We start from the raw sequence: 19,870 nt of genomic DNA on the forward strand, positions 1-19,870 counted from the left end.
TCTATTCATCTCTCGTCGTCGTGTACGGAGTTAATGTCTGCATTTGGAATTTCCTATATTTAAAGGATACACTGATCGATTGTTGTATTATTATTTTTTTAAACATCTGTGCAGTTGAGACAATGCCTGATGCAATGATACAGCACTCGGTGCTGTTTTTGACGCTTCTGATTCACATAGCGCGAGGACAGGTCAGTTACTCCATTCCAGAAGAAATGGCAAAAGGATCGATGGTGGGAAACATTGCGCAGGATTTGGGCTTGGATGTACAACGTTTAAAGTCAGGAAAAGCGCGACTGTTTGCAAGAGACAAAACGGAATACATCGAACTGAACAGAAACACAGGTTTGCTGCTTATCAGAGAGAAAATGGATCGCGAGTCTCTTTGTGCAAAAACAACTCCGTGTGCTTTGCATCTTCAGATGATTTTAGACAACCCGATGGAATTATACACGATTACAATCGAAATTACAGATATAAATGATAACGCTCCCAGTTTTCAGAAAAAGGACTTTAGATTCGAGATCAGCGAATCGGCGGTGGCTGGTGCTGGGTTTATGCTCGGTAGAGCTTTCGATCCGGATGTAGGAACAAATGGTCTTCAGAGTTACTCGCTGAAACCGACTGATAAATTCCGGCTTCAATTTCACAATCAGGCAGATGGTAGTAAAAATGTCGAGATGATTTTGCAAAGACCACTTGATAGAGAAACGCAAAGCTCGTTTACTTTGTTGTTAGAAGCCTTTGATGGAGGCAATCCAGTGCTCTCTGGCACTGTACAAATACACATTACTGTGTTAGATAATAATGATAACGCTCCTGTGTTTGCACAAAAAGAATATAAAACCACCATTACAGAAAACGCACTAAAGGATACTGTATTAACAGTCGTGAGCGCGTCTGATGCAGACGAAGGATCTAATAGTGTGGTGACGTATTACATATCTGACACAATGGACAGTAATGTGGCTGACATGTTTCTTGTTAACGAAAAAACTGGTGAACTAATATTAAATGGTCCAGTTGATTATGAAAAAGTGAGCCATTATGAGCTTAACATTCAGGCAAAAGATCAAGGAGGACTCTCTAACGCATGCAAAGTAATTATTGATGTGTTGGATATTAATGATAATTCTCCTAGTATTCAAATCCTGTCAAGTTCCCATTTAGTAACTGAAGGGTCCAAGTCTGGTACTGTTGTTGCAATGCTAAATGTTGATGATCTTGATTCAGGTGTAAATGGCCAGGTTCAGTGTTTCATAAGTGAGGATATTTCCTTTGCTATTACATCTCAGTCTAGCAGTTTCTTCAGCGTGCAAACAGAGCAGGAACTGGACAGAGAGAGAGAATCTGAGTATAATATCAGTGTAATATGTACTGATGAGGGAGTTCCCGCGCTCTCCAGCAGTGTCTCTCTCCATGTGCAGATATCAGATGTGAATGACAATGCTCCTGTCTTTGAGAAAACTAACTATGAGGCCTGTGTGGTGGAGAATAACACACCTGGTGTCTCTATATTTTCAGTTAAAGCCAGTGATGCTGATTGGAATCAGAATGCTCGTGTTTCTTATATTCTAGAAGACAGCACTGTTAATGGAGTCTCTGTCTCATCATATGTGTCAGTGCAACCTGACAGTGGAGTGATTACAGCTATGCGCTCTTTTGACTATGAGACACTGAAACAGTTCCACTTCCGGGTAAAAGCGCAAGATGGAGGCTCTCCTCCACTCAGTAGTAACGTGACTGTGAAAATTACTATTCAAGATCAGAATGACAACGCTCCTCAGGTTCTGTATCCAGTACAGACTGGCGGTTCAGTGGTGGCTGAGATTGTGCCTCGTGCTGCAGATGTTGGATATCTCGTCACTAAAGTGGTTGCTGTTGATGTGGACTCTGGACAGAATGCCTGGCTCTCCTATAAACTACAGAAAGCTACAGACAGAGCGCTGTTTGAAGTGGGTTTACAGAATGGAGAAATAAGAACTGTGCGACAAGTGACTGATAAAGATGCTGTCAAACAGAAACTCACTGTTGTTGTGGAGGATAACGGACAGCCCTCTCGCTCAGCTGTGGTCTCCATTAACGTGGCTGTGGCTGACAGCTTTCCTGAAGTGTTGTCAGAGTTCACTGATTTTACGCATGAAAAACAATATAACGACAACCTGACTTTTTATTTAGTTCTCGCTCTGGCTGCTGTTTCTTTCCTATTTATCACTTGTGTGGTTGTGATAATATCAGTAAAGATCTACAGATGGAGACAATCTCGCTTCCTCTTTCAGTCCAATCTGCCTGTTATTCCGTACTATCCACCGCATTACGCAGACACAGGAGTCACTGGAACTCTGCCGCACGGGTATAATTATGAAGTGTGCATGACGACTGACTCGAGGAAGAGTGACTGTAAGTTTTCTACACTCGGTGGACAGAGTGTGTTAGTGGTGGATCCGAGTTTCACTGAGACGATGCAGCATACTATCAAGAAAAATAACTCCATCGACAGTCTCGGGTCTACAGAATTGGTAAGAAAGTTTTGGTTAGACCATTATTGTTATTTTTATTTTAACTGAAAAAGTAATACAAGGCCAACTAAGTATACTATAAACAAATAAATAGGCTAAGAACACTTAAATAAAGTGCAAGGTGTCCGAATTAATAACCTGAATGTAAGTGAAATCAGTAACTGAATCTCTCAAATACCTGCATTGACTATAGAACTGAATATGACCTACACTAATCTGCATTGTCTATGAAAATACTATATGTCTGGATATATACTGTATAATCACAACATTCTCACCTTACAAGTGCATATAGCATTAATATTTACACAAGCACTAACTTGTTCCATCTATGGTATAAATGTAAAACAAAACTTACATTCTCACCATCGTCATGCCAACATAACCTGAACCCCTTAACCTGAACAAATACAAAACATACGAATGAGATTTATATGAATTTTCTACAAATTTGTAAAAACATACAATAGTTATGGATTGGCATGATACTCCATTGGTTTTCTCAAATTCTATGAAAGTATCTCATAATTATAAGTTTCCACATGTTGGAAACAAAGATCTTTTTGTTTATTGCTTGCCATGTTGCTTACTGCCAGGCTACAATTTTTTGAGACTGTATCAAACAATAGCCTTTTGGTGCTGTTATATTCATAACTGCCATATGTGCTGTTATATTCATCTGCTTGTTTGACAAGGAACTGGAAATCTCGTCCATAATTGTTTTGGTGTGCATGACAACTGATTCGAGGAAGTGTGGCTGTACATATGTTAACTTTGTGGAACATAGAGATTAGACTGAGTTTTATTGGGATCATGAAATTCATCCCTGTAAAGTGTTGGAATTGTTATATGATTCTTAGCTAAATGTATGCCAGAAGAGAGTGACCCTATGATTTGCTATGCAGCCTAAGCCTATTCATTCTTTAGAATGTTTTGGTCGTGGACAAACAAGTGAATAAAATTATGTATTGTGGTAAATAGAACAAATGATATCATAAATGACCAACAGCGTTTTATGTTTGATGTAGGTCTATATAGACAACATGTTCAGATTTGTTCAAGTGAATTATCGAGAAAATAAAAACGCAAGGGAACTTTGACACCGTTCAGCACCACTTGTGCTGAACAGCGCCTCGTTAGATGAAGGGCAACTATTAAAGAGGACTATGGTCTTTTTTGTGTGTTGCGCATTATAATTTTGCCCCACTTTATATTAGGTGGCTTTAAGTACTATATGTACTTACATTGAAATTAATAGTTTGATACAATGGACTTATTGTGTACATGTTTTTACATTGTACTTATATTTTGAAAATACCTGCATGTAATTACAGCGGTAATTAATTTATGTAATTACAGTGGTAATTAATTTATGTAATCACATTTGTAATTACACGTGGACCCTTCCCTTACACCTTAACCCACCCTTAAACCTACCAATACCACCACACCTGTCCCTAACTTTACCCGTAATACACCTCAATAGCAGCAAAGTGTTTTGCAACACAACATGAACACAATAAGTACATTGTACTTATTTTTCGATGCAAGTACATAGTACTTAAAGCCACTTAATATAAAGTGGGACCTATATTTTTTATTTAATCAGCAAAAGGTCCTGGAACAAAGTATGGCATTCTGCGTATGATATTTGCAGTGTGATATAGGCCTAGAAAATAATATTCGTTGATAAAATGCTTCTTAGATGTAAGGTTCTAATTTTGATATGCAGTTCTTTATTTACACTCAGAGGGCCGCTGTTCGTCGACAAACAGCGGAGAAACAGTATTTCACAGACCAACCCCCAGCATCACACAATACCACGGAGAAAAAAAAAAAGCAGTATAGCTGCCACCGCGAATATTTTTCCTACACGATGCTTCTATTCATCTCTCGTCGTCGTCTACGGAGTTAATGTCTGCATTTGGAATTTCCTATATTTAAAGGATACACTGATCGATTGTTGTATTATTTTTTTAACCATCTGTGCAGTTGAGACAATGCCTGATGCAATGATACAGCACTCGGTGCTGTTTTTGACGCTTCTGATTCACATAGCGCGAGGACAGGTCAGTTACTCCATTCCAGAAGAAATGGCAAAAGGATCGATGGTGGGAAACATTGCGCAGGATTTGGGCTTGGATGTACAACGTTTAAAGTCAGGAAAAGCGCGACTGTTTGCAAGAGACGACACGGAATACATCGAACTGAACAGAAACACGGGATTGCTGCTTATCAGAGAGAAAATGGATCGCGAGTCTCTTTGTGCAAAAACAACTCCGTGTGCTTTGCATCTTCAAATGATTTTAGACAACCCGATGGAATTATACACGATTACAATCGAAATCACAGATATAAATGATAACGCTCCCAGTTTTCAGAAAAAGGACTTTAGATTCGAGATCAGCGAATCGGCGGTGGCTGGTGCTGGGTTTATGCTCGGGGGAGCTTTCGATCCGGATGTAGGAACAAATGGTCTTCAGAGTTACTCTCTGAAACCGACTGATAAATTCCGGCTTCAATTTCACAATCAGGCAGATGGTAGTAAAAATGTCGAGATGATTTTACAAAGACCACTTGATAGAGAAACTCAAAGCTCGTTTACTTTGTTGTTAGAAGCCTTTGATGGAGGCGATCCAGTGCTCTCTGGCACTGTACAAATACACATTACTGTGTTAGATATTAATGATAATGCTCCTGTGTTTACACAAAAAGAATATAAAACCACCATTACAGAAAACGCACTAAAGGATACTGTATTAACAGTCGTGAGCGCGTCTGATGCAGACGAAGGATCTAATAGTGTGGTGACGTATTACATATCTGACACAATGGCCAGTAATGTGGCCGACATGTTTCTTGTTAACGATAAAACTGGTGAACTAATATTAAATGGTCCAGTTGATTATGAAAAAGTGAGCCATTATGAGCTTAACATTCAGGCAAAAGATCAAGGAGGACTCTCTAACGCATGCAAAGTAATTATTGATGTGTTGGATATTAATGATAATTCTCCTAGTATTAAAATCCTGTCAAGTTCCCATTCAGTAACTGAAGGGTCCAAGTCTGGTACTGTTGTTGCAATGCTAAATGTTGATGATCTTGATTCAGGTGTAAATGGCCAGGTTCAGTGTTTCATAAGTGAGGATATTTCCTTTGCTATTACATCTCAGTCTAGCAGTTTCGTTAGCTTGCAAACAGAGCTGGAACTGGACAGAGAGAGAGAATCTGAGTATAATATCAGTGTAATATGTACTGATGAGGGAGTTCCCGCGCTATCCAGCAGTGTCTCTCTCCGTGTGCAGATATCAGATGTGAATGACAATGCCCCTGTCTTTGAGAAAACTAACTATGAGGCCTGTGTGGTGGAGAATAACACACCTGGTGTCTCTATATTTTCAGTTAAAGCCAGTGATGCTGATTGGAATCAGAATGCTCGTGTTTCTTATATTCTAGAAGACAGCACTGTTAATGGAGTCTCTGTCTCATCATATGTGTCAGTGCAACCTGACAGCGGAGTGATTACAGCTATGCGCTCTTTTGACTATGAGACACTGAAACATTTCCACTTCCGGGTAAAAGCGCAAGATGGAGGCTCTCCTCCACTCAGTAGTAACGTGACAGTGAAAATTACTATTCAAGATCAGAATGACAACGTTCCTCAGGTTCTGTATCCAGTACAGACTGGCGGTTCAGTGGTGGCTGAGATTGTGCCTCGTGCTGCAGATGTTGGATATCTCGTCACTAAAGTGGTGGCTGTTGATGTGGACTCTGGACAGAATGCCTGGCTCTCCTATAAACTACAGAAAGCTACAGACAGAGCGCTGTTTGAAGTGGGTTTACAGAATGGAGAAATAAGAACTGTGCGACAAGTGACTGATAAAGATGCTGTCAAACAGAAACTCACTGTTGTTGTGGAGGATAACGGACAGCCCTCTCGCTCAGCTGTGGTCTCCATTAACGTGGCTGTGGCTGACAGCTTTCCTGAAGTGTTGTCAGAGTTCACAGACTTTACGCATGAAAAACAATATAACGACAACCTGACTTTTTATTTAGTTCTCGCACTGGCCGCTGTTTCTTTCCTATTTATCACTTGTGTGGTTGTGATAATATCAGTAAATATCTACAGATGGAGACAATCTCGCTTCCTCTATCAGTCCAATCTGCCTGTTATTCCGTACTATCCACCGCATTACGCAGACACAGGAGTCACTGGAACTCTGCCGCACGGGTATAATTATGAAGTGTGCATGACGACTGACTCGAGGAAGAGTGACTGTAAGTTTTCTACACTCGGTGGTCAGAGTGTTTTAGTGGTGGACCCGAGTTTCACTGAGACGATGCAGCATACAATCAAGAAAAATAACTCCATCGACGGTCTCGGGTCTACAGAATCGGTAAGAAAGTTATGGTTAGACTACTAGTTGTTTGTTCGTTTAAACTGAAAATACAACTAATATAACGGCAAGCAGCTATATATAAGCTGCCCGTAAATATATATAGGCCTATATCATTTTTTTTTTTTTTAAGGTTAAAGTTGACCGTAAATAAATATACTTACTCAGAACTCACGAGTAACTGGTGGTGCGTTAGCTATGGAAATGTATTTTTTTCTGAAATCAATAAACAAAATATAAGTTAAATATTTATCAATGAGGCAATACAATTCCTGCATTATATCCCACCCGATCACAACACTGTAGTAAACACCTAACTGAATATTTCCTTTTGCCCTCCGTTTTGTCTATTCCTGCAGACACATCACATCATACACATCTTATAAGTACGTTAATACGATTAACATTTTCAAGTCATTATATTCAAAGTACCACCTTGTTATGTGTAAAGTAAAACAAAATACACTTTCTCTGTCATGCTTTGTCCTGGTGCGAACACAAGCAAGTGATCTCAATGTCAATGTTTTTTTTATTTTTTTTATTTTTATTTTTTATAAACAATCATATCACGGTCTTCTTAATTCTAATACATGCATCTTGCACTTAGAAAAGTTTCAGGGTGTTGAAAAATTTGGAATCGGTGTTTGTTTCTCGCTGTGTTGCTAATTGCCAGGTCTGACTGAAATAATCTGAAATTGTATCAGACAATATAGACAGGCGTAAGGCTGTATAACTGCCATGGGTGCTGTTATATTAATATGTTTGTTAGAATGAAACTCAGCTCATTTTGTATCATTTGTAAGTGTGCTTGACAGGTGGTTTGAGGACGAATTAGGTCACACTGTTTAAGTGATGAACAAAGGCGTCACTGAGACTATTGCATCGCGCTAAAAAACAAAAATTACTTGATGATGAAACTTCCCAGCAGCGTGGTATTGTGCACAATGCACACAGCCATGGGCTATGCCGCATTTGTTAAAGTTTGTTCAAGTATATGATCAGGAATTATTTCATGAAAACGAAAGGGAAATTTGACTGTTCAGCACCGCTTTCGCTGAACAGCGCCTCTTTGGAAAAGTTATAGGCTGCTGAATAGAGGACTTTGGTCTTACTAATTATGTGCTGTACCTCCACGTATTATAATTTTGTTAATCTCATCGTTGGTTGCATATTGATTTATTCTTCATATTTTCTTTTCTACTTCCAACATATGTATTTGGTTTGTTTAATCAGCTGGGGTTTTCAAAAATAGTTTTATGCACTATGATATGCGCCTAGAAAATAATCAATTTGAAATGCAATTCCCAATTTACACTCAGAGGGCCGCTGTTCGTCGACAAACTGTGGAGAAACTGTATTTTACATATCCACCCCAGCATCACAACATATCAGAGAGAAAGGATGAGAAGCCACCACCTCAGAAATTATTCTCTTGCGCGGATTTTCTACAACACCCATTGTCGTGTACACGGATAACCCAAGCGAATGTACGTGGTATTTTATATATATATTTAAAGGATACACTGATCGATTGTTGTATTGTTTTAACCATCTGTGCAGTTGAGACAATGCCTGATGCAATGATACAGCATTCGGTGCTGTTTTTGAGTATTCTGGTTCACATAGCGCGAGGACAGGTCAGTTACTCCATTCCAGAAGAAATGGCAAAAGGATCGATGGTGGGAAACATTGCGCAGGATTTGGGCTTGGATTTACAACGACTGAAATCAGGGAAAGCGCGAATATATACGAGAGACAGCACGGAATACATCGAACTGAACAGAAACACGGGTTTGCTGCTTATCAGAGAGAAAATGGATCGCGAGTCCCTTTGTGCAAAAACAACTCCGTGTGCTTTGCATCTTCAAATGATTTTGGACAACCCGATGGAATTTTACACCATTACAATCGAAATCAAAGATATAAATGATAACGCTCCCAGTTTTCAGAAAAAGGACTTTAGATTCGAGATCAGCGAATCGGCGGTGGCTGGAGCTGGGTTTATGCTCGGGGGAGCTTTCGATCCGGATGTAGGAACAAATGGTCTTCAGAGTTACTCTCTGAAACCGACTGATAAATTCCGGCTTGAATTGCACAGCCAAGAAGATGGTAGTAAAAATGTCGAGATGATTTTACAAAGACCACTTGATAGAGAAACGCAAAGCTCATTTACTTTGTTGTTAGAAGCCTTTGATGGAGGCAATCCAGTGCTCTCTGGCACTGTACAAATACACATTACTGTGTTAGATATTAATGATAATGCTCCTGTGTTTGCACAAAGGGTATATAAAACCACCATTACAGAAAACGCACTAAAGGATACTATATTAACAGTCGTGAGCGCGTCTGATGCAGACGAAGGATCTAATAGTGTGGTGACGTATTACATATCTGACACAATGGCCAGTAATGTGGCCGACATGTTTCTTGTTAACGAAAAAACTGGTGAACTAGTATTAAATGGTCCAGTTGATTATGAAAAAGTGAGCCATTATGAGCTTAACATTCAGGCAAAAGATCAAGGAGGACTCACTAACGCATGCAAAGTAATTATTGATGTGTTGGATATTAATGATAATCCACCTAGTATTAATATCGTGTCTAATTCCAATTCCATATCTGAAGGGTCCAAGTCTGGTACTGTTGTTGCAATGCTAAATGTTGATGATCTTGACTCAGGTGTAAATGGCCAGGTTCAGTGTTTCATAAGTGAGGATATTCCCTTTGCCATTACATCTCAGTCTAGCAGTTTCTTCAGCGTGCAAACAGAGCAAGAACTGGACAGAGAGAGAGAATCTGAGTATAATATCAGTGTAATATGTACTGATGAGGGAGTTCCCGCGCTATCCAGCAGTGTCTCTCTCCATGTGCAAATATCAGATGTGAATGACAATGCTCCTGTCTTTGAGAAAACTAACTATGAGGCCTGTGTGGTGGAGAATAACACACCTGGTGTCTCTATATTTTCAGTTAAAGCCAGTGATGCTGATTGGAATCAGAATGCTCGTGTTTCTTATATTCTAGAAGACAGCACTGTTAATGGAGTCTCTGTCTCATCATATGTGTCAGTGCAACCTGACAGCGGAGTGATTACAGCTATGCGCTCTTTTGACTATGAGACACTGAAACATTTCCACTTCCGGGTAAAAGCGCAAGATGGAGGCTCTCCTCCACTCAGTAGTAACGTGACTGTGAAAATTACTATTCAAGATCAGAACGACAACGCTCCTCAGGTTCTGTATCCAGTACAGACTGGCGGTTCAGTGGTGGCTGAGATTGTGCCTCGTGCTGCAGATGTTGGATATCTCGTCACTAAAGTGGTTGCTGTTGATGTGGACTCTGGACAGAATGCCTGGCTCTCCTATAAACTACAGAAAGCTACAGACAGAGCGCTGTTTGAAGTGGGTTTACAGAATGGAGAAATAAGAACTGTGCGACAAGTGACTGATAAAGATGCTGTCAAACAGAGACTCACTGTTGTTGTGGAGGATAACGGACAGCCCTCTCGCTCAGCTGTGGTCTCCATTAACGTGGCTGTGGCTGACAGCTTTCCTGAAGTGCTGTCAGAGTTCACAGACTTTACGCATGAAAAACAATATAACGACAACCTGACTTTTTATTTAGTTCTCGCGCTGGCTGCTGTTTCTTTCCTATTTATCACTTGTGTGGTTGTGATAATATCAGTAAAGATCTACAGATGGAGACAATCTCGCTTCCTCTTTCAGTCCAATCTGCCTGTTATTCCGTACTATCCACCGCATTACGCAGACACAGGAGTCACTGGAACTCTGCCGCACGGGTATAATTATGAAGTGTGCATGACGACTGACTCGAGGAAGAGTGACTGTAAGTTTTCTACACTCGGTGGACAGAGTGTTTTAGTGGTGGACCCAAGTTTCACTGAGACGATGCAGCATACTATCAAGAAAAATAACGATTTGGAAAGTGAAAATTCGACATTGGTAAGACTATTTTTTATACTCAATTTCAAAACAAACAAAATCACAGTGTTCATGAGAATTAATTAAAATTATATCAAGCATTTATTTAAAACAATAATATTTTAGGCTACTTTCAGCACCACATCTTGGACAGCGACATAGTCATGCCATTCATTTTTAAATTAGACAGTAACGGTTAAATGTTTTCCTTCCATCAGCTAAATCAAAACATTTCTCCAGAAAATCTATATTTTTTTTAACATCATTACTACACATATTCTTGATTATTATTATTTTTTCATAAACGTTTTCAAAAAACCTTGTCTACTAAAGATTTGCTGTGATTTTATTTGTAGTGCTTGGTTTAGACTCACAGGGCCGCTGTTTGTCAATGTAACACAGTAACTGTGTGTATTTTAAACCCAGCCCCATTTTCAGTGAGAGAGGAAAAGGGGAAAGCTTTTGGATCGTTTATTATTTCCAAGTGTCTTGAAACAAACGCGACATCATTTACTTTGTCCGATTCATAGGATTTGCATTAAATATTCTTCCATTAGAACACACCTTTTGGAAGTCGTTAAGATCGTTTTTATGGTTTGTTGGCGCTACCGAGGAAATGTCTGGTGTCGTGATGTGGTACTCGGTATTGTTTGCCTTCTTCCTGCTTCATTCGGCACGCGGACAAGTCAGTTACTCCATTCCAGAAGAAATGGCTAAAGGTTCCACTGTGGGAAATATCGTGCAGGATTTGGGCTTGGATTTACACAGATTGAGGTTAGGAAAAGCGCGCATATATACAGGGGACAGTACTGAATACATTGGCCTCAATAAAGACACTGGATTGCTGCTCATCAAAGAGAAAATGGATCGCGAGTCTCTTTGTGTGAAAACGACTCCGTGTGCTTTGCACCTTCAGCTGATTTTGGAAAACCCGATGGAATTATACACGATTACGGTTGAAATCACGGATATAAATGACAATCCACCCTCTTTCGAGAAAAAGCGAATTAATTTTCAGATAAGCGAGTCGGCTGTACCGGGCGCGAGATTCATGCTGGAGGGAGCCGCGGATGCGGATGTAGGAGTTAATGGTCTTCAAAGCTATTCTCTTAAACCAACTGATCATTTTGTCCTTGAACTGCTCAGTCAACCAGGCGGTGATAAAAAAGTTGAAATGGTTTTGCAAAGACCTCTTGATAGAGAAAAGAAAGGAGTGGTTATGTTATTATTAACCGCCATTGACGGCGGTGATCCGCAGTTGTCTGGAACTGTTCAAATAGATGTTACTGTACTTGATGCTAATGATAATTCTCCCGTATTTGCGCAAAAGGAATATAAAGCCACATTGACTGAAAATGCAGCGAAAGGGACTAAACTGACCACAGTCAGTGCTACTGATGCAGACGAAGGATCTAATGGTCAGGTGACGTACTACATTTCAAGCAAAGAAGATATTGTGCGAAAAATGTTTATTATTGATCAGCATAGTGGCGAAGTCACCTTAAATAGCTTAGTCGACTTTGAAAAAGCAAGTCACTACCAGATTGATATCCAGGCTAAAGATCAAGGGGGGCTTTCTGATTCCTGTAAGCTGATTATTGATGTGCTGGACATTAATGATAACAAACCAGTGATAAATTTACTCTCCATGTCAAACTCAGTGTCTGAGGACTCCACAACAGGCACAGTTGTTGCTATGATGAAAGTGGATGATGCAGACTCAGGTGTTAATGGCCAGATTCACTGTATCATAAATGACAATATTCCATTTGCTCTGACATCATCATCCAGCAATTTCATCAGTCTGCGTATAGAGCAGCAGCTGGACAGAGAAAAAGATGCTGAATACAATATCAGTGTCACATGCTCTGATCAGGGGGTGCCTGCGCTCTCCAGCAGCGCCTCTCTGTCTCTACAGATATCAGATGTGAATGACAATGCTCCTGTCTTTGAGAAAACTAACTATGAGGCCTGTGTGGTGGAGAATAACACACCTGGTGTCTCTATATTTTCAGTTAAAGCCAGTGACGCTGATTGGAATCAGAATGCTCGTGTTTCTTATATTCTAGAAGACAGCACTGTTAATGGAGTCTCTGTCTCATCATATGTGTCAGTGCAACCTGACAGTGGAGTGATTACAGCTATGCGCTCTTTTGACTATGAGACACTGAAACATTTCCACTTCCGGGTAAAAGCGCAAGATGGAGGCTCTCCACCTCTCAGCACTAATGTGACTTTGGACATTATAATCCAAGATCAGAATGACAACGCTCCTCAGGTTCTGTATCCAGTACAGACTGGCGGTTCAGTGGTGGCTGAGATTGTGCCTCGTGCTGCAGATGTTGGATATCTCGTCACTAAAGTGGTTGCTGTTGATGTGGACTCTGGACAGAATGCCTGGCTCTCCTATAAACTACAGAAAGCTACAGACAGAGCGCTGTTTGAAGTGGGTTTACAGAATGGAGAAATAAGAACTGTGCGACAAGTGACTGATAAAGATGCTGTCAAACAGAAACTCACTGTTGTTGTGGAGGATAACGGACAGCCCTCTCGCTCAGCTGTGGTCTCCATTAACGTGGCTGTGGCTGACAGCTTTCCTGAAGTGTTGTCAGAGTTCACTGACTTTACGCATGAAAAACAATATAACGACAACCTGACTTTTTATTTAGTTCTCGCACTGGCCGCTGTTTCTTTCCTATTTATCACTTGTGTGGTTGTTATAATATCAGTAAAGATCTACAGATGGAGACAATCTCGCTTCCTCTTTCAGTCCAATCTGCCTGTTATTCCATACTATCCACCGCATTACGCAGACACAGGAGTCACTGGAACTCTGCCGCATGGGTATAATTATGAAGTGTGCATGACGACTGACTCGAGGAAGAGTGACTGTAAGTTTTCTACACTCGGTGGACAGAGTGTGTTAGTGGTGGACCCGAGTTTCACTGAGACGATGCAGCATACAATCAAGAAAAACAATGATTTGGAAGGTGAATATTCGACATCGGTAAGAAAAATGCTTTATACTAAGTTACAAAACAAGCCTGTTCACAGTGTACAGAATAATTCATGAAAATTATTTCAAATATTTACTTAAATCAATATTAACAGTAAATGTATTTATAATATATATATATATATATATATATATATATATATATATAGTTATTATTATTGTTATTATTATTATTGTTATTATTTGTTGTCTCATTAAATGTTAATTTAGCCTACTTTCAGCACCACCTCTTGGACAGCGACATAGTCATGCCAGTTATTTAAATTAGACAGTAAACGGTTAAATGTTTTCCTTCCATCTGCTAAATCAAATAATTTCTCCAGAAAGTCAAAAATTTTCAACATCATTTCTTCCAGTATTCTTTATTTATTTTTTTGTTTTTTTTGTTTTCATAAACATTTTCAAAAACCCTTGTCTGCTATAGTTTTGCTGTGATTTTATTTGTAGTGCTTGGTTTAGACTCACAGGGCCGCTGTTTGTCAATGTAACACAGTAACTGTGTGTATTTTAAGCCCAGCCCCATTTTCAGTGAGAGAGGAAAAGGGGAAAGCTTTTGGATCGTTTATTATTTCCGAGTGTCTTGAAACAAACGCGTCATCATTTACTTTGTCCGATTTATAGGATTTGCATTTAACATTCTTCCATTAGAACACACCTTTTGGAAATCGTAAGATCGTTTTTATGGTTTGTTGGCGCTACCGAGGAAATGTCTGGTGTCGTGATGTGGTACTCGGTATTGTTTGCCTTCTTCCTGCTTCATTCGGCACGCGGACAGGTCAGTTACTCCATTCCAGAAGAAATGGCTAAAGGTTCCACTGTGGGAAATATCGTGCAGGATTTGGGCTTGGATTTACAAAGATTGAGGTTAGGAAAAGCGCGCATATATACAGGGGACAGTACTGAATACATTGGCCTCAATAAAGACACTGGCTTGCTGCTCATCAAAGAGAAAATGGATCGCGAGTCTCTTTGTGTGAAAACGACTCCGTGTGCTTTGCACCTTCAGCTGATTTTGGAAAACCCGATGGAATTATACACGATTACGATTGAAATTACGGATATAAACGACAATCCACCCACTTTCCAGAAAAAGCGAATTCATTTTGAAATCAGCGAATCGGCTGTAACGGGCGCGAGATTCATGTTGGAGAGAGCCGTGGATGCGGATGTAGGAGTTAATGGTCTTCAAAGCTATTCTCTTAAACCAACTGATCATTTTGTCCTTGAACAGCAACTTAAAGCAAGTGGAGATAAAAACGTCGAGATGATTTTGCAAAGACCGCTTGATAGAGAAAAGAAAGGAGTGGTTACGTTATTACTAACCGCCATTGACGGCGGTGATCCGCAGTTGTCTGGAACTGTTCAAATACATGTTACTGTATTAGACGTTAATGATAATGCGCCTGTCTTTACGCAAAAGGAATATAAAGCCACACTGACTGAAAATGCAGCGAAAGGGACTAAACTGACCACAGTCAGTGCTACTGATGCAGACGAAGGATCTAATGGTCAGGTGACGTATTACATTGCAAGCACAGAAGATTCTGCGCGAAATGTGTTTTTTATTGATCAGCATAGTGGCGAAGTTACTTTAAATGACCTAGTCGACTTTGAAAAAGCAAATCATTATGAGCTTGATATCCAGGCTAAAGATCAAGGGGGGCTTTCTGATTCCTGTAAGCTGATTATTGATGTGCTGGACATTAATGATAACAAACCAGTGATAAACTTACTCTCGATGTCAAACTCAGTGTCTGAGGACTCCACACCAGGCACAGTTGTTGCTATGATGAAAGTAGATGATGCAGACTCAGGTGTTAATGGCCAGATTCACTGTATCATAAATGACAATATTCCATTTGCTCTGACATCATCATCCAGCAATTTCATCAGTCTGCGTATAGAGCAGCAGCTGGACAGAGAAAAAGATGCTGAATACAATATCAGTGTCACATGCTCTGATCAGGGGGTGCCTGCGCTCACCAGCAGCGCCTCTCTGTCTCTACAGATATCAGATGTGAATGACAATGCTCCTGTCTTTGAGAAAACTAACTATGAGGCCTGTGTGGTGGAGAATAACACACCTGGTGTCTCTATATTTTCAGTTAAAGCCAGTGACGCTGATTGGAATCAGAATGCTCGTGTTTCTTATATTCTAGAAGACAGCACTGTTAATGGAGTCTCTGTCTCATCATATGTGTCAGTGCAACCTGACAGTGGAGTGATTACAGCTATGCGCTCTTTTGACTATGAGACACTGAAACATTTCCACTTCCGGGTAAAAGCGCAAGATGGAGGCTCTCCACCTCTCAGCACTAATGTGACTTTGGACATTATAATCCAAGATCAGAATGACAACGCTCCTCAGGTTCTGTATCCAGTACAGACTGGCGGTTCAGTGGTGGCTGAGATTGTGCCTCGTGCTGCAGATGTTGGATATCTCGTCACTAAAGTGGTGGCTGTTGATGTGGACTCTGGACAGAATGCCTGGCTCTCCTATAAACTACAGAAAGCTACAGACAGAGCGCTGTTTGAAGTGGGTTTACAGAATGGAGAAATAAGAACTGTGCGACAAGTGACTGATAAAGATGCTGTCAAACAGAAACTCACTGTTGTTGTGGAGGATAACGGACAGCCCTCTCGCTCAGCTGTGGTCTCCATTAACGTGGCTGTGGCTGACAGCTTTCCTGAAGTGTTGTCAGAGTTCACAGACTTTACGCATGAAAAACAATATAACGACAACTTGACTTTTTATTTAGTTCTCGCACTGGCTGCTGTTTCTTTCCTATTTATCACTTGTGTGGTTGTGATAATATCAGTAAAGATCTACAGATGGAGACAGTCTCGCTTCCTCTATCATTCCAATCTACCTGTTATTCCGTACTATCCACCGCATTACGCAGACACAGGAGTCACTGGAACTCTGCCGCACGGGTATAATTATGAAGTGTGCATGACGACTGACTCGAGGAAGAGTGACTGTAAGTTTTCGACACTCGGTGGACAGAGTGTGTTAGTGGTGGACCCGAGTTTCACTGAGACGATGCAGCATACAATCAAGAAAAACAATGATTTGGAAGGTGAATATTCGACATCGGTAAGAAAAATGCTTTATACTAAGTTACAAAACAAACCTGTTCACAGTGTACAGAATAATTAATGAAAATATTATTATTATTTGTTGTCTCATTAAATGTTAATTTAGTCTACTTTCAGCACCACCTCTTGGACAGCGACATAGTCATGCCAGTTATTTAAATTAGACAGTAAACGGTTAAATGTTTTCCTTCCATCTGCTAAATCAAATAATTTATCCAGAAAATCTAAATTTTTCAAAATCATTTCTTCCAGTATTCTTTATTATTATTATTTTTTTCATAAACATTTTCAAAAACCCTTGTCTGCTATAGTTTTGCTGTGATTTTATTTGTAGTGCTTGGTTTAGACTCACAGGGCCGCTGTTTGTCAATGTAACACAGTAACTGTGTGTATTTTAAACCCATCCCCATTTTCAGTGAGAGAGGAAAAGGGGAAAGCTTTTGGATCGTTTATTATTTCCGAGTGTCTTGAAACAAACGCGACATCATTTACTTTGTCCGATTCATAGGATTTGCATTTAGCATTCTTCCATTAGAACACACCTTTTGGAAATCGTTAAGATCGTTTTTATGGTTTGTTGGCGCTACCGAGGAAATGTCTGGTGTCGTGATGTGGTACTCGGTATTGTTTGCCTTCTTCCTGCTTCATTCGGCACGCGGACAGGTCAGTTACTCCATTCCAGAAGAAATGGCTAAAGGTTCCACTGTGGGAAATATCGTGCAGGATTTGGGCTTGGATTTACACAGATTGAGGTTAGGAAAAGCGCGCATATATACAGGGGACAGTACTGAATACATTGGCCTCAATAAAGACACTGGATTGCTGCTCATCAAAGAGAAAATGGATCGCGAGTCTCTTTGTGTGAAAACGACTCCGTGTGCTTTGCACCTTCAGCTGATTTTGGAAAACCCGATGGAATTATACACGATTACGATTGAAATTACGGATATAAACGACAATCCACCCACTTTCCAGAAAAAGCGAATTCATTTTGAAATCAGCGAATCGGCTGTAACGGGCGCGAGATTCATGTTGGAGAGAGCCGTGGATGCGGATGTAGGAGTTAATGGTCTTCAAAGCTATTCTCTTAAACCAACTGATCATTTTGTCCTTGAACAGCAACTTAAAGCAAGTGGAGATAAAAACGTCGAGATGATTTTGCAAAGACCGCTTGATAGAGAAAAGAAAGGAGTGGTTACGTTATTACTAACCGCCATTGACGGCGGTGATCCGCAGTTGTCTGGAACTGTTCAAATACATGTTACTGTATTAGACGTTAATGATAATGCGCCTGTCTTTACGCAAAAGGAATATAAAGCCACACTGACTGAAAATGCAGCGAAAGGGACTAAACTGACCACAGTCAGTGCTACTGATGCAGACGAAGGATCTAATGGTCAGGTGACGTATTACATTGCAAGCACAGAAGATTCTGCGCGAAATGTGTTTTTTATTGATCAGCATAGTGGCGAAGTTACTTTAAATGACCTAGTCGACTTTGAAAAAGCAAATCATTATGAGCTTGATATCCAGGCTAAAGATCAAGGGGGGCTTTCTGATTCCTGTAAGCTGATTATTGATGTGCTGGACATTAATGATAACAAACCAGTGATAAACTTACTCTCGATGTCAAACTCAGTGTCTGAGGACTCCACACCAGGCACAGTTGTTGCTATGATGAAAGTATGATGCAGACTCAGGTGTTAATGGCCAGATTCACTGTATCATAAATGACAATATTCCATTTGCTCTGACATCATCATCCAGCAATTTCATCAGTCTGCGTATAGAGCAGCAGCTGGACAGAGAAAAAGATGCTGAATACAATATCAGTGTCACATGCTCTGATCAGGGGGTGCCTGCGCTCACCAGCAGCGCCTCTCTGTCTCTACAGATATCAGATGTGAATGACAATGCTCCTGTCTTTGAGAAAACTAACTATGAGGCCTGTGTGGTGGAGAATAACACACCTGGTGTCTCTATATTTTCAGTTAAAGCCAGTGACGCTGATTGGAATCAGAATGCTCGTGTTTCTTATATTCTAGAAGACAGCACTGTTAATGGAGTCTCTGTCTCATCATATGTGTCAGTGCAACCTGACAGTGGAGTGATTACAGCTATGCGCTCTTTTGACTATGAGACACTGAAACATTTCCACTTCCGGGTAAAAGCGCAAGATGGAGGCTCTCCACCTCTCAGCACTAATGTGACTTTGGACATTATAATCCAAGATCAGAATGACAACGCTCCTCAGGTTCTGTATCCAGTACAGACTGGCGGTTCAGTGGTGGCTGAGATTGTGCCTCGTGCTGCAGATGTTGGATATCTCGTCACTAAAGTGGTGGCTGTTGATGTGGACTCTGGACAGAATGCCTGGCTCTCCTATAAACTACAGAAAGCTACAGACAGAGCGCTGTTTGAAGTGGGTTTACAGAATGGAGAAATAAGAACTGTGCGACAAGTGACTGATAAAGATGCTGTCAAACAGAAACTCACTGTTGTTGTGGAGGATAACGGACAGCCCTCTCGCTCAGCTGTGGTCTCCATTAACGTGGCTGTGGCTGACAGCTTTCCTGAAGTGTTGTCAGAGTTCACAGACTTTACGCATGAAAAACAATATAACGACAACTTGACTTTTTATTTAGTTCTCGCACTGGCTGCTGTTTCTTTCCTATTTATCACTTGTGTGGTTGTGATAATATCAGTAAAGATCTACAGATGGAGACAGTCTCGCTTCCTCTATCATTCCAATCTACCTGTTATTCCGTACTATCCACCGCATTACGCAGACACAGGAGTCACTGGAACTCTGCCGCACGGGTATAATTATGAAGTGTGCATGACGACTGACTCGAGGAAGAGTGACTGTAAGTTTTCGACACTCGGTGGACAGAGTGT

At 40.5% G+C, this 19,870-nt stretch overlaps 2 protein-coding genes across 12 annotated transcripts in view; both read left to right on the top strand.

The window, feature by feature from the left end:
- Positions 1–19,870, top strand: part of LOC308684032 (protocadherin gamma-C5-like) — a gene marked incomplete at its 5' end in the record, with an annotated part of 159,710 nt that overhangs the window by 70,123 nt on the left and 69,717 nt on the right. For 2 of the 11 annotated variants that reach the window (XM_081355027.1, XM_081355030.1), the window contains one exon: positions 44–2,519. The exons of 6 other annotated variants lie outside the window; for them this stretch is intronic. In XM_081355027.1, the coding sequence (XP_081211153.1) occupies positions 123–2,519 (2,397 nt within the window). Of the gene's footprint in view, positions 1–43; positions 2,520–4,516; positions 6,917–8,671; positions 10,879–19,870 lie in introns of those variants that run through there. 3 more of the 11 variants (XM_081355028.1, XM_081355031.1, XM_081355039.1) reach the window with 2 other exon arrangements.
- Positions 14,595–16,974, top strand: LOC308684180 (protocadherin gamma-A11-like; the record flags this gene model as incomplete). The annotated part of the gene is given in 2 exon segments (XM_081355298.1): positions 14,595–16,921; positions 16,923–16,974. Coding segments are annotated over 2 exon segments (2,379 nt in total).

Source organism: Scardinius erythrophthalmus (genome assembly GCF_964197995.2).
Source record: "Scardinius erythrophthalmus genome assembly, chromosome: 23".
NCBI lineage: Eukaryota > Metazoa > Chordata > Actinopteri > Cypriniformes > Leuciscidae > Scardinius > Scardinius erythrophthalmus.